Source organism: Solea solea, chromosome 12 (assembly GCF_958295425.1).
Source record: "Solea solea chromosome 12, fSolSol10.1, whole genome shotgun sequence".
NCBI classification, from domain to species: Eukaryota; Metazoa; Chordata; class Actinopteri; order Pleuronectiformes; family Soleidae; genus Solea; species Solea solea.
This window is the reverse complement of record NC_081145.1, coordinates 27,692,869-27,707,468: the sequence shown is the minus strand read 5'-3', so window position 1 is coordinate 27,707,468 and position 14,600 is coordinate 27,692,869. Positions and strand designations below refer to the sequence as shown.

At 43.0% G+C, this 14,600-nt stretch overlaps 1 protein-coding gene across 1 annotated transcript; it reads right to left on the bottom strand.

Annotated features, from left to right (window-relative positions):
• Window positions 1–7,089: 7,089 nt before the first annotated feature.
• On the bottom strand, window positions 7,090–12,937 carry LOC131470025 (ovochymase-2). Its single transcript, XM_058645513.1, has 12 exons — window positions 12,839–12,937; window positions 12,554–12,651; window positions 11,852–11,966; window positions 10,488–10,643; window positions 10,312–10,407; window positions 8,931–9,109; window positions 8,522–8,723; window positions 8,393–8,425; window positions 8,082–8,172; window positions 7,841–7,974; window positions 7,401–7,544; window positions 7,090–7,226 (listed from the first exon to the last, which is right to left on the bottom strand). Exons 1-12 carry the CDS (start codon window positions 12,906–12,908, stop codon window positions 7,090–7,092), a joined length of 1,455 nt encoding a protein of 484 aa, XP_058501496.1. The 5' UTR covers window positions 12,909–12,937.
• Window positions 12,938–14,600: the final 1,663 nt, after the last annotated feature.

The window sequence follows — 14,600 nt, the reverse complement described above, 5'->3', positions numbered from 1 at the left end:
GATGATGTTCTCTTCAGTCAGTGAAGATCTGAGCTCTTGATTTTCGTATTTGAGATGGTCAATCTTCTGTTGGTCAGCCTGCAAATTCTTGTGCAGCTCAGAGACCTGGGACTGAAGCCTCATTTTGACAATGTTCTCTTCAGTAAGCGAAGAACGGAGCTTCTGGTTTTCCGATTCCAGGTGGTTAATCCTCTGAAGGTCAGCTTGTGATTTCTTATGCAGCTCCGAGACCTGGGCCTGAAGACTGATTTTTGTATGAATCTCCTTTGTCAGTGAAGAACCACGCTTCTTATTATCATTTTCCAGGTGGCCAATCCTCTGTTGGTAAGCCTGTGATTTCTTATGCAGCTCCAACACCTGGGCCTGGAGACTGTTTTTTATATAAATCTCCTTTGCCAGCGAAGACCCAAGCTTCTTATTTTCATTTTCCAGGTGGCCAATCTTCTGTTGGTCCGAATGTGAAGTCTTAAGCAACTCTGACACTTGGACCTGAAACTTGGATGTAGCACTTTTCTCATGTGACAGTGAAGATCTGAGCTCCCGAGTTTCATTTTCCAGATTGTCAGTCCTCTGTTGGTCAGCCCGTGAAGCTGTGTGCAACTCTGAGATCTGGGCCTGAAGTCTGGAGGTAGCAATCTTCTCGTATGACAGAGAAGAATGTAGCTGCTGAATTTCATTTTCCAGATTGTCAATTATCAGTTTGGCTGCACACGCTGCCTTTTCTTTGTCTGAAGCTACATTTCTTAAATGTGCGCACTCTGCTTTAGTCTTCTTGTAAACTTCTTTGCTAACAAAGAGTGTCTCAATCACTGTGGTCTGGCAGGCCTTCTCCACCCACCTCCCTGCTTTCTCCTTAAGGTGTTGGAGCTCAGCACTTTTCTTCTTCTTCTTACACACCACATGTTCTTTCACCTCCTTGTGGCCCTTCTTAAATATTTTGAGGTCAGACTTTGATTTCTGCAGGGTCTTCTTCAAATTAGAGACCTGGGCCTGAAGCCCAAGTTTGACACTGTTCTCCTCTGCCAACGAAGAATGGAGCTCCTGGTTTTCTTTTTTGAGATGGTCTATCCTCTGTTGGTCAGTTTGTAAATTCCAATTCAACTTAGAGACCTCAGCCTGAAGTGTGATTTCACTGCTGATCTTCTGTGCCAGTGAGGAACGGAGCTCCTGATTTTGATTTTTCAGATTTTCAATCCTCTGTTGGTCAGTTTGTGAAATCTTCAGCAACTCGGAGACTTGGGCCTGCACATCGGATGCAGCGCACTTCTCATGTTTCAAGGAAGAATGGAGCTCGTCAATTTCATTTTCCAGATGGGTAATCTTCTGTTGGTAAGCCTGTGAAGTCGTGCACAGCTCAAAGACCTGGGCTTGAAGTCTGGAGGCTGCATTCTTCTCATGTGTCAGCGAAGAACGGAGCAGCTGCATTTCATTTTCAAGATTGTCAATCCCCTGTTTGGCTGCCTTTTCTGTGTCTGAAGCTACGTTTTTGAAATGTGTGCACTCTGCTTTTATATCATCGTAACTTTCTTTGCTCACAAGGATTTCAGTCTCTGTGGTCTGGCAGACCTTCACCACCTGCGTCTCCGCTTTCTCCTTAAGGTGTTGGAGTTCAACATTCTTCTTGGTCTCACATATCAGGCGTCTTTTCACCTCCTTGTAGTCATCCTGAAATGTCTTGAACTCAGCCTGTGATTTGCACAGAGCTTTGTTCAAATTGGAGACCTGGTCCTGAAGCTCGGTTTTGACAACGTTCTGCTGTGCCAGTGAAGAACGAAGCTCCTGAATGTCCTTTTCCAGATTGTCATTGATCTGTTGGTCAGCCTGTGATTTCTTATGCAGCTCAGAGACCTGGGCCTGAAGCCCAGTACTTTCATCAGTCTTTTGTGTCAGTGACACACGGCGCTTCCGAGCTTTTTTTTCTAGATTGGCAATCCTTTCTTGGTCAGCCTGTGACGATGTTTGCAGCTCGGAGATCTGTGCTTGGAGTCTGGAGCTGGTGCTCTTCTCGTGTGACAGCGAAGAATGTAGCTGCTTAATTTTATATTCCAGATCGTCAATCTCCTGTTTGGCTGCACATGCTGCCTTTTCTATGTCTGAAGCTATGTTTCTGAAATGTTTGCACTCTGCTTTTGTCTTTTCAAAGATTTCTTTGCTCACAAAGAGCATTTCAGTCTCTGTGGTCTGGCAGGCCTTCACAACCTGTTTCTCTGCTTTCTCCTTAAGGTGTTGGAGTTCAACATTCTTCTTGTTCTCACATGTCAGCCGTCGTTTAACCTCCTCATAGTCAGCCTGGAATGATTTAAACACAGCCTGGGATTTCTGCAGCGCTTCCTCCAAATTGGAGACCTTGTCCTGAAGCTCTGTTTTGACAAAGTTCTTCTGTGCCAGCGAGGAATGAAGCTTCTGAATTTCATTGTCCAGATTGTCAATCATCTCTTGGTCAGCATGCGATTTCTTATGCAGCTCAGAGACCTGGGCCTGAAGCTCAGTGCTTTCATCAGTCTTTTGACTCAGTGAAAATCTGAGCTTTCGAACTTTTTTCTCAAGGTTCTCAATCCTTTGCTGGTCAGCCTGTGATTTTGTCTGAAGCCCAGCTGTGTCAGTGTTCTCCTGTGTCAATGAAGACCGAAGCTCCTGATTTAGATTGATCAGATTTTCAATCCTCTGATGGTCAGCCTGCAAAGATGTATGCAGCTCGGAGACCTGGACTTGAAGTCTGGACGTGGCACTCCTCTCCTGAGTTAGTAAAGAACGAAGCTGCTCAATTTCATTTTCCTGGTCAACAATTCTCTGTTTGGCTCCACAAGCTGCATTTTCTTTGTCCGAAGCCATGTTTTTGAAATGTGTGCGTTCCGCTTTTGTCTTTTCATAAATTTCAGTCTGTGTGGTCTGGCAGACCTTCACTACCTGCTTCTCAGCTTTGTCTTTAATTTGTTGGAGTTCAAAATTCTTCTTGATCTCACTTGTCAGGCGTCTTTTAACTTCCTCATAGTCTTCTCTGAAAGCAGCGTGTGATTTTTGCAGAGTTTCCTTCAATTTGGAGACCTGGTCCTGAAGCTCAGTTCTGACGTTGGTCTGCTGAGTCAGCAAAGAACGAAGTTCCTGATTTACACTGTCCAGATTGTCGACCCTCATTTGGGCAGTCTGTAACTTCTTACGAATCTCGGAAACCTCAGTCTGAAGCCTGGTTTTCATAGTTTTCTCCTCTGTCAGCGAAGAATGGAGTTTCTGATTTAGATTTCTCAGATAGTCAGGCTTCTGTTGGTTAAAGGTCTTGCACAGCTGTGAGACTTGGGCCTGAAGCCTGGAGGTGGCACTCCTCTCCTGTGTCAGTGACGAATGCAGCTGCTGATTTTCATCTTTGAGATGGTTTGTGTTCTTTTTGTCTGCCAGTAATGTCAACAAAGCCTTGTGAAGTTCCCAAATCTCATCCTCCAGAAGTTTATTCATCTTCTGAGGGTCTGTGGGTAAAACCAGCACAGGCTCAACTGTCTCATTTCTTTGATATTTCAGATTGACAATCACCTGATTGTCATCCACTGAGTCCTCAGCCGTTTCCAACTCAGAGAGTGGGGTGTGAAGCCTGAAGGATTCACTTGTCTCCCATGTGAGTGGAGGATGGACCTCCAGATTATCAGGCCTCTGTTGGTGAGCCAGTGATTCCAGCTGAAAATGAAGCTTTTCCCATGTCGGTAAGCAATGGAGCTCCTTATTGCGATATGTCAAGCTGTCGGTCACCTGGTTCTCATCTGCTGAATCTTCTTGCAGCTTAGCTTCCGGGGCTTGAGGCCAGGAGTAGGATCTCTTGTATGATATCAGTGGAGGATGGAGCATCCGATTTTCAGTCCTCCGCTGAAATGCACGAGCCGCCTTTGCCACGTCTAAAGGTGCGGCTTCTAAATCTGTGCACTTCTTCACTGTCTTTTTTATGTCCTCGCTGAACTTCTCCTTCTTCCATAATGTTTTTAATTTAGCTTGCCACACTCGATTTTCCTCAAGAATCTTCCTCCTCAGCTCATCTTCTCTTTTATGGGATCTTGGGCTGCTGGAATGCTTGTCATCCATCTCGCACTGAGGATTTTCCTTTCACTTCTTTAATCGTGCAAACATAGTTTCCATAGTGCACTCCACTGCTGTGATCATTTCAATTCAGTCAACGTGACAAATTATTCTCATGCTTCTTTGGCATCTGTCATCATCTTGTTTTAATACATTTCAATGATTGCTCTTCATTTTTTAACCATGAAAGTCAGATGAGCCAGTTGTTGTTTGACCGCCCTTCACCTACACTTGATCTTAGCCAATTCCGAGCCTCTGCTTTTCCAAGAATGATTCCGATAACATCAAAGGAATAGAATGTTTACTTCAGCTTCACTAAACTGTACCAACAGTGGCCTTTTTGTTTTCATTCAAAGGTTTACTTTTATTCTTATTATTCTGTAAAAAGCTCATAGCCATTTGGCAATGGCAACGGCAATGTCACATTAAAATCATATTCTTCTTCTGATAATCATTTCTGGCAGGTGTAATGCTGCCCTCTTCTGGAAGAAAATGTTTACTAAATATAGACAAAAAGTGTCTCAGAGACAAGAAGACAACTCAATGGCTCAACACCGAAAATAGATTTCAAGGAAAGAAAACCAGCCCCAACAATCAACTACTACCACTCTCTGAGGGCCCGTTTACACGGAACCAGGTTTAGGTAAATACACATACCCTTTTGGGCGCTCTGTTCACGTGGAAACAGTGAGAATATATATCAGTGAGAATAACGTTAAGAATATCTAACTGTAGAGGGCAGCATTAGTGTCGAGACTCAGGGGAAACTGAGGTTGGGAAGCACAATTTTTCAAAAATACTGCCCCTATCCTAGTAATACAAAGCTACATACAAATAGGTGAAGCGTTCCTTTAACAACCACTTGTGGCTTCAGGGGGCGCTGTTGCTCAGCATTACAGCCATCCCTGGATGATTTGAAATGTTATGTTTTTGTGTAGGGGCGTGGTCGCACAGGTGACAACATCAACGATGAGGATCCTCCACTAGACTCTTCATCGTCTGAGCTTGTGTCCACGTCATCCAGTCTGGGACCCTGATCCACATCACCCTGGTAGGAAGTGGTTCTGGTACTGGACTGCTGCACATCTGGGTTTACTAAAACAGACAGAAACAAAGATCCAGTCAGTTTCTCGACACACGGCCTGACTGGATTTCAATTCAGGACAGAACTTCTCCTAAATGAACCGTTCCTTTTTTCTCCTTGTAACTAGAATAGTTACAAGAAATGCCTTAATACACAAAAACCCCTGAAAAGTAATCGGAATGCTGTTGTCTATGTGCCAGGCCTGTATGTGGCGCTGTAGTGCTGACAGAGAAATACAAAAAATAAAAAATAATGCATTGTAGACTTTAACAGGCGTAAATATAATTAGCCTTTTGTTTAGTGGCTAAAAACACTTGAAATATCACTTTCATCTGATAACTCTAAGAATTTCGGAGGACCAAAACTGCCATTATTCACTTTTCCAATGTATTTATTTATTTTTTCATTTACGACAGGTTTGGTCTTCCATAGACGTCAGGAAATGCAGTTTTCTGGGACATTTGTGTCCATGACTCATGAAAAATATATCATCATTTTGTTTTCCTTGAGTCTTCCTTCCTGCTGCTGAGTAATAATAATAACAATTATAATATCGACATATCACAGTATCAACAGCCTTTATTATTATTATTATTATTGTTATTATCATTCTACTGTCACAGCTCACATTCATGAGATTTTAATGTTGGTTTTACTTGTAGTTCCTAGGAATTGTCACTAGATGCTGCTTTGCACCTGTAAACATGCTTGTCCATTTACACGCCATCCTTTAGTATTATTTGATATATTATATTATTGTATATACAGTATATTATTATTATTATTATTATTATTATTATAATAATAAGTGGGGTATATATCTATATATAAGTAGTAGTAGTAGATAAAATAAAAATACAATTGTCGTAACTTAAATTAAATTTCTATAAAGATACGATATTTCTGCAGAGTTGAGCATCATGATAACCTGACATGAGATGATAATTGATCATATATGTTTTGTCATGTCATATGGTATTTACAAATTAAATGTCTTTGTCGAAATGTATGTCAATAAAGCTTGTGGTGCAAGTGCAAATAGAAATATGAATGAACTGGATATTTTCAGTGCCACATATCAAATCCAACCTCCACACATGCATCAAATCTGAATCAAATCAATGGTCACACTTTATATAACGGACTGGTCACACTTTATATCTGACACTTTATATCTGACTGGACACACTTTATATCTGACTGAACACACTTTATATCGGACTGATCACACTTTATATCTGACTGGACACACTTTATATCTGACTGATCACACTTTATATCTGACTGATCACACTTTATATCTGACTGATCACACTTTATATCTCACTGGACACACTTTATACAACCGACTGGTCACACTTTATATCTGACTGGACACACTTTATATCTAACTGGTTTAAAAACTACAGTTTCTAGTCAGAAAAGGCCGTTTAAAGACAAGATAAAGCCTCACACATAGATATCTAAGATATTGTAGATCAAAGCAGGTGTACATCATTTATGAAGCTAAGCCTTAGTAGTATTATCATCGCTAAAATCCTTCCCCCCTTTTTGTTTCTGATCACGAGAGAAAATGTGAGGCTGTAAATTCTCCTCTCTAATGACGACAAAACCTTGCAGCTGTGTGATGTGTGAGATCAGTCACAGAAGTGAGATTTTTGTTGAGTCCAAAAAAAGGAAAAACAGATTTAACCGTCAATATCATCTTAAGAATACGTGAAGTACTTCATTTCATTGCTGTACACTCTTTTTCCAACTGGAAATGGACTCCGCTCACCCTCCCGCACCAAAGTCCATAGAGAAAATCAGCGCCTTTGTGCTGTGATGGTTTAATGGACAATTCTCTCTATGGACTTTGGTGGTGGGAGCGTGAGCGTTTTTACAAAGTGCAGTTTACAGTCAGTAAATGTTGTCTTAAGTGTGAGATAAAGCATCGAACTCTCCCTTTAATGCATCACCTTCACAATGTGACCACGGGGAGCGTAGATGACCCAGCGCACGACGCAGTCATTGCTGTAGGATTGTGGGTAATGTGGGCTGTGGACGACAGTCTCATCTTCAATGAAGACAAGTGTCCCACATTCTGTGGTACATGCGCACACACGCACACACACACACACACACATAAATAAATGTGCATAAAAAACCATCTGAAAACTGAATAAAGACACAAAATTGAACGCTTTGTGTATTTTATTTGTGTGTGTGTGTGTGTGTGTGTGTGTGTGTGTGTGTGTGTGTGTGTGTGTGTTCCCACCAGGACCAGTGTTTCCCTGAACAGCACGGTGTCTGATAACAAAGCCACTTCCTGCTCTACTGACATCAGAGGAGAATAGAAGTGTTGCATTCTGGGAAGGACTTAGGTGCACTGAGCTGAGTGAGACACTTCCACAGAAAACACCTGTGACAGACAAACAAACAAACATAGAGAAAATCAGTGAGTTGTTGATCCACTGCTGCCTCCGTAACTAAGTTCAAATGTGCTATTTTTTGTGTTTGAAATATTTGGTTCAGATTGACCTCCGTGACACAAACTGACCACACGAGGCAGCAGTGGACCAGCAGCTCCTGTGTCCGTGTGAGCTAAAATTGTGTTTTTCTCAATGGTCTTTGGTGCAGGAGCGTGCACATACAGTATTCACATGATGAAACCTGGCGGTCTGTGTGTGTGTGTGTGTGTGTGTGAGAGAACCTCACCAACCGGTCTGTAGGTCCCCGCTGATACAGTGAGTCGATCATAGCGACAGTGCGAGTCGTTCTCCAGGTTAAACGACTCAAACTCCAACACAAGACTACGACCTGGAGGAGCAGGGATTCTCCACACACACAACCTGAGGACACACACAGGCACACACACACACGCACACCAGAATAAATAAGTGTATATTAATGTTTATAACTTCATTTTCATGCAGTGTAATTTTGCAGTGTCACTCACTCATTGTTGTTATAGCGATCACCGGAGAGGGCGGGGTTTCTGATCACACCATCGTTGTCATATACAGATCCATCTGTGACGCTGCAGAGGCCTGACACACACACACATTTACCCTCATTGACAATGCCTTAACCTTTAACCCTTACACTAACCTAAACTCAATTCTAACCCGAGCCCTAAAACCAGGTCTTAACCTCCCCAAAAACGACCTTTAGTGAGGTCTGGACGTGAGGACCAGCCAAAACGTCCTCACCCTGTATGCGTTTATGATTTTGGTCCTCACAAAGCCACAAGTACAAAAACCAACTCACCTGATAAAGTGTTTCCCTGTTTCTTCTGGTCGGCTGAAGCAAACACAGAGGGTCAAAGGTCAACGTGTGTGTGTGTGTGTGTGTGTGCGAACCTCACCAATGGACATGATCACCAGCTCTGATACTCACCTCGCCTCAGTTGAAGTTTTATCCAGGGCAGCAGCAGCCTGACGTCAGTGAAGATCCCCGGTGATCCCCTTCTGGAAGGCGGGCGGCTGCCGTTGTCTCCCCAGCTCCGACCACATCCTTTACCCCAGGAAGTTACGCCCAGTGCCACCCAGTGGCCTCCACCTGACCCGGCCGGACACACCAAGGGACCTCCAGAGTCGCCCTGGAGAGGAGACGGAGGAAGGCATGAATCTCCGCCAACACCTCTCCTAACCAGTCCGGTTCCAGACTCCACATGCTTTGCTAGGTCATGAATTTTTGAACACCAAATTCTCATCACTTCACCTGTGAGTCCAAGGGAAGTTTTGTACCAAACTTGAAAGACTTTCCCCAAGGTGTAAAGATACTAGGTGAGAATTTTTTCTTCTACCTGACAGGCGTCTTTCCCGCCTCTCTCCGGCCCAGCGCACAGAACTGTCACGGCAGTCTGAGGTCGGACTGGTCTTTGGTTGAGATGTGAACCTCTGACTGTTCTGAGGACGTGGTTGCACTTGGCTGCATCTACCAGGTCCAAACGAACCTCTCTGAGCACCACGGGAAGACGACCCCCTGTCAAAGAACACAACAGATCAGAGTAAAAACTGAACACCAAAGTCTGCTTTCACGATATTTAATGGGAGTGATGGATCATTCAATGGCTAGAACATTCATCATGCTTCTGCAAAATGGGGGTTACAGAAGATGACGCAAGGGATAGGGGCAAGGTGGAGGCAGATGATCTGCTGTGGTGACCCCTAAAGGGAGAAGAAGGTGAAGAACCTCGCTTGTTTAGCTCTGTTGGACGAATAGGAAATTCAAAGTGGATCTAAGGCCAAGCTGTACTCACAGCAGCCTCTGCTGGACCCCACAGTAATTACTTCAGACTGTCCGGGGTGCTTCTAGGATAGATGTTTTGGATATAAATGGGTTTTTGAGGTTCTGGGAAGAATGTATTTCCCCCCAAGTTTGAACAGATATCCAAATTTTGGATTAAAAACTGACAGCCAAAGTCTAAACAGACGCAGATTTGTAGACGCAAATGTCCCGTCATGTCGGGTGATCGGAATCATGGAACTCAAACTTAGCATCATTGTCTTCAGTACCTTGGATGAGCAGCATTTACCCAAAGGATAGTTCGAAAGGTCAAGGACTCCCCCATCTACCAAGCCATGCAGACATTTTCAACCCACCCACTGCTCGACTCTCTTCCAGAAGCTCCATGTGAAAGAACACCCCACCAGCTGACTTCACCATCCAATCAGCTTGAGAGAAGGAATGGGCATCCAAGGAGGTCCCCAATAAACATCTGGTGTCAGACCTGACCCAACAGATCCCGGACACAGTCCTCTCAACGAGCCAGTGTTCAAATCTCAATAGATTCAGTACTGGACATGGCCTGTGCTTGGCCAGCCTTCACAAATGGGTCAGTAGCCCAAGCCCACTTTGTGCTTGTGGGGGAGGATTAGTCACCCTCCATACAGCAGACCAGGAGGCAACTGCTTGGCTGAAGGACTTTGTATTCGCTAAATAGATAAGTACCTCAGACGATCGGTTCTCCCAACATCCCAAAGTTGTATCAGAACTGGATGATCATTTTGTTTTCTTGTAGACCTGGTAGACCCTAAGACCTGGTGGTTCCTTAAAATACCCAAGTAAATTTTTGGCTATTAGCTATTGGTTCAAATTCTTTAGCTCTAGAACTCAAACAAGTACGTCAACCAAAGTCGCGCAAGAAATCTCACTGCAAATGCATTTTGGAGAAAACAACATACTTTCCTTTATCCTTCCCCATCCACCCACAATGCAACTGGTGTGAGGAAAAACTCTCTCATCAGGTAACGGTAGACATAATGGCTGCACATGGACTCCTGTTTAGAAAGAAAAAAATTACGTATCAGTATAAACATTAACCGCCGTTTGATCGACGATGATTGGATCGGAAACCTGCCCAGTCGGATGTGTCGGTCCAGCTCGACCAGAGCTATGTCATAGCTCATGGGCGAAGCGTGATGGTACATCTCGTGCACTGACACGGTCTTCACCCCAAACACCTGCTCTTCTTCATCCTCCACCCTGCGGTCAAACTCCCCGACGACCACGCTCACTCCAGAAAATGAGCCAATTCAGGTCATCGTGGTCACTTGATGAGTCAAAGTGAAAACACAAAATCCATGTGTATGAAGTCAAAGATATCCTAGGACTGTGTCAATTTATTTCTCTGTTTTCTGACTAAAAAAATGAAGTTTGCGTCGCTTTGCAAACCACACACTCTCCCCAACCACATTCCATAGAGAAAAGTTAGTTTCACGTCACGGCACACAGGAGTTGTTGATCCACTGCTGCCTTCGTGAGTAAGTTTAAACTGAGTTCTTTTGTATTTTCAGTAATTAAAATATTATACTCTGATTTACCTTCAAGGCGCAAACTCACCACACGAGGCAGCAGACGACCACCAGCTCCCGTGTCCCCATGAGCTAAAAATACACCAATGGACTTTGGTGTGGGAGAGTGAGTGGTTTACAAAAGAAATTTTCCTGCTGGAAAAGTCTGAGATAAAGTTGAAATAAGATACTGTATATATGTGTATGTGTATATATATATATATATATATATATACATATATATCTTTTTAATATTTATTATTTTTCTTTATATGTATCTTTATATACTTTTTTTTAAATACTATTTCTTGTTTACTTTTTGCTGGTATTTTTGAGTGGACAACAAAGTAAGAATTTCATTGTACAGGGAAACGTGTCTCTTTACTGTGCATATGACAATAAACACTTTGAATCTTGAATCTTGAATCTGTAGACTTCAGCAGGCATAGATTTTATTTGGCGACCCTTTTGTTGAGTGACTAAAGTCTGTTTTTTGAGCCATATTGAATGAAAGTGAGTCTCTGCTTCTCAAGAGTTTGACAACAACATCTTGCTGTGGAGAATAAAGCCTCAAAATTACAAGAATAATGTCTTAACATTATTTTCAAGTTAAATCCAAGAAGAGGACGAGGAACGTGGAGTCTTTGGTTCAGTCTCATCATAACATCAAGTCTCAGGACTTTGACAAAACAAACTGAGTCACTTCCGAGAAAAGAATGACAAAGACTTGGAGGAAATCCTCTCTTTTGTGGAGGAGGAAACGGCTGCTACTGGTTACATGTTCATACTGTTCAAGGAGGTTTTTATAGTTTGCCAAGAAACAGTTTAATAATTTAATTAATAAGAATTGCAGAGGGAGTGGAAGCGACTCTTTGGCTCTAATACTCTGTACTGTTGTACGTGCTGTCACAGTGATGAACGGAGGAATAACTGTGTGAACGCACAGACCTTGAGACGGACGTGAAGCAGTGAGCTGCAGTCATGACCCAGCGCTGAGTCAGGACGGTTCCTCCACAGAAATGAGAGTTTTTGAGCCGCAGGGAAACCTGGGTGAAGGAATCATTGTAAGAAATGTTTGATAAATTAGTCAAAACTTCATTTTCTGCATGTTATTTGACATTTGGGGACCCTAAAAAATCTCCCGCGACCCTTCTGTGGGTCCCGACCCAGGCTTTGGGATACACTGGTGTAGACTATACATACATACATACAATAGAGTACAAGTACACACACAGGTTTGTGCAGCTATTCTTCTTAGGACAGGCAACCACGGGTTCAAATCTTAGTTCTAAACTTCAAAAACATTGAGGTTCTGTCATGAGGACATTACTTTGACTGACATTCATTTCCTGAAGACTTACTCTAACCTTAACCATAACTAGTACTGCCCTAAACTCAAACTTAACCTAACCACACAACATGTCTCCACCTTTAAATGTAATAATTTACCTGAACTTTAACATAATTCTGACTCTAAAACCAGGTCTTAACTCCTGAAAAAGCCCTTTAAAGTTGTGGAACCCAGACAAAATGTCCCCACAAAGAGAGGTTTTTAGGTTTTTATATAAACACGAGTACACACACTGCTGACGGCTGAGAAGTTTAAGACATGAAAGAATATTAAAGGACTGACCAGCCAAGGATGTGATCCGTACGTGGCCTCGCTGCCTCCAACAACCCTGAGAGACTCAACCACCGGACTCCACATCTGTGCAAGTCCACATTTTAAACCTGGGAAGAAGACGAAGAAGAAGAGGACGAAGAAGACATAGAAGATGAAGAAGATGAAGGAGAAGACAAAGAAGACGAAGAAAAAGACAAATAATAACACGAAGAAGACAAAGAAGATTAAGAAGACACAGAAGAAGAAATCTCCTTCCCACTGAAATAAAGTCAAATATAAGTTCTTGTTTCTTACCTGTGTGAGCAGCAGGGACGACGATGTCCACGCAAAAACACAGAGAGAGAAGAACAACAGTGGCCTTCATCACCAACACACACGGACAAAATGGTTGCCTCTGTGTGCGTGTGTGTGTGTGAGCTCATAAACGAGTCAATAAACCCTGGAGTCAGATGTTTGAGTTCAAACGTCACAAATAAAACTCTCAAGGTCAAACAGTGAAGAACACCAGAACAATCAGTGTCTTCAAACCCATGTTTACGAGACGACTCACGACATGGAAAATTCTGGAAAACTCACAATTTCCCATCTTTGGGGATAGTAACCTTAATATTGGGGCCCGAGCCACGAATATCAGGGGCCGAAACGGCTCCTGGCACGAATTTGTGCGAGAAACCTTTCGTTATCCTGCAGATTATTATTCTCTCCACGGCTTTGAGGTCATTTTTGAGGAGGTTAACGTGCATAAAAACTCTTGAAACTTTGCATGGAGGTCAGGTCTGGCGAAAATGTGATATGGCATAGTTCCCAGACCTCAAGGTCTCTATAGCGCCCCCCTAGGGTGAAAACAGAGGCAAAATTGAGTTCCACCGAATTTCCCGAAACTTGGTGAGAAGATGTTATAGACCAAGACGAACAAAAAAGTTGACCGTAACCATGGCCTCAACGTAACAGGAAGTCGGCCATTTTGAATTTCTACGTAAATGAGCGAACTCGTCCAAATTGGTGCGTTTATTATGTCGGTAAGAAAAGGGCGTGGCCACAGTAACCATCAGCGTTTTGGCGAATTTCAACCACAAAAGAGGAAGTGCCCTATGACTTCAGCATACATTGACCGACCACCTTGAAACACTTATACGTGACACAAGAGACCGACCCGGAACACGTCTACGGACACAAACGTGAGCCAATAGGATGTCGGCCGTTTTAAATTTAACTGTCATTTTGCCACAAAACAGGAAGTGCCCTATAACTTCAGCATACATTGACTGAACAGTGAGGGAGACAGTGGAGTGATTTTGTAACATTTTCTACAATTAATCTAGGCAAGGGTCTTGCTATACAGAGGCCGCCATTTTGTTTCCCCATGTACGGATGCCTGAACAGACACGTTTCTTATCGTAAAGCAAAAGCTTACTATACTTTTTTTTTTTTCAAACGGATGTTGTGTTCCGCTTTGAAAAGTAAAGATTGGCTAGTTATATAGACGTGGCATTTAGCCACTAGGGGGTGTCTCTGCTGGTTAAATGAATGGAAGTCTTCAATTCTCACATGGATAAAGGAGTCAGTAAATAAGTTCTTAATCACTAGTTTCTGCTGTTCTTTAATAAAAGTCTGGTCGGTGAAAGCCACCATAGTTCCCCAGAAATGCTTTGGAAGGGGAGGCGGCGAGAGGTTTAAGTTTATTATTTAGTACATCTTTGTAAAAGTTCTGCATTCCTTGAATTTCTCGATCGTCACCCACGCGCACTTGCCGGCGTCGCCGTTGCATAGCTACCACCGACCACATTTTAACGACTCTCTACCGCTCGAGCAGCAAACGTGTTGCATTTGACGAATGAACCAAAAGAAAAAAAAATAGATGAGTATTTGCCTTTGTGTGAAGCTTCACAGGAACGTCATCCAGCTACCTGATGGGAAAAAAAACAACACAAACAAAACACAAAACGTCCTTCTTGGTTCTCTTTGCTTTCATGAATTCATTTCACGGTGTCACCCTGAGTCACAGAGCTCGTTGTGAACGTCTGAAAGGAGCCGACGGTCTAATTCCAAATGTTTG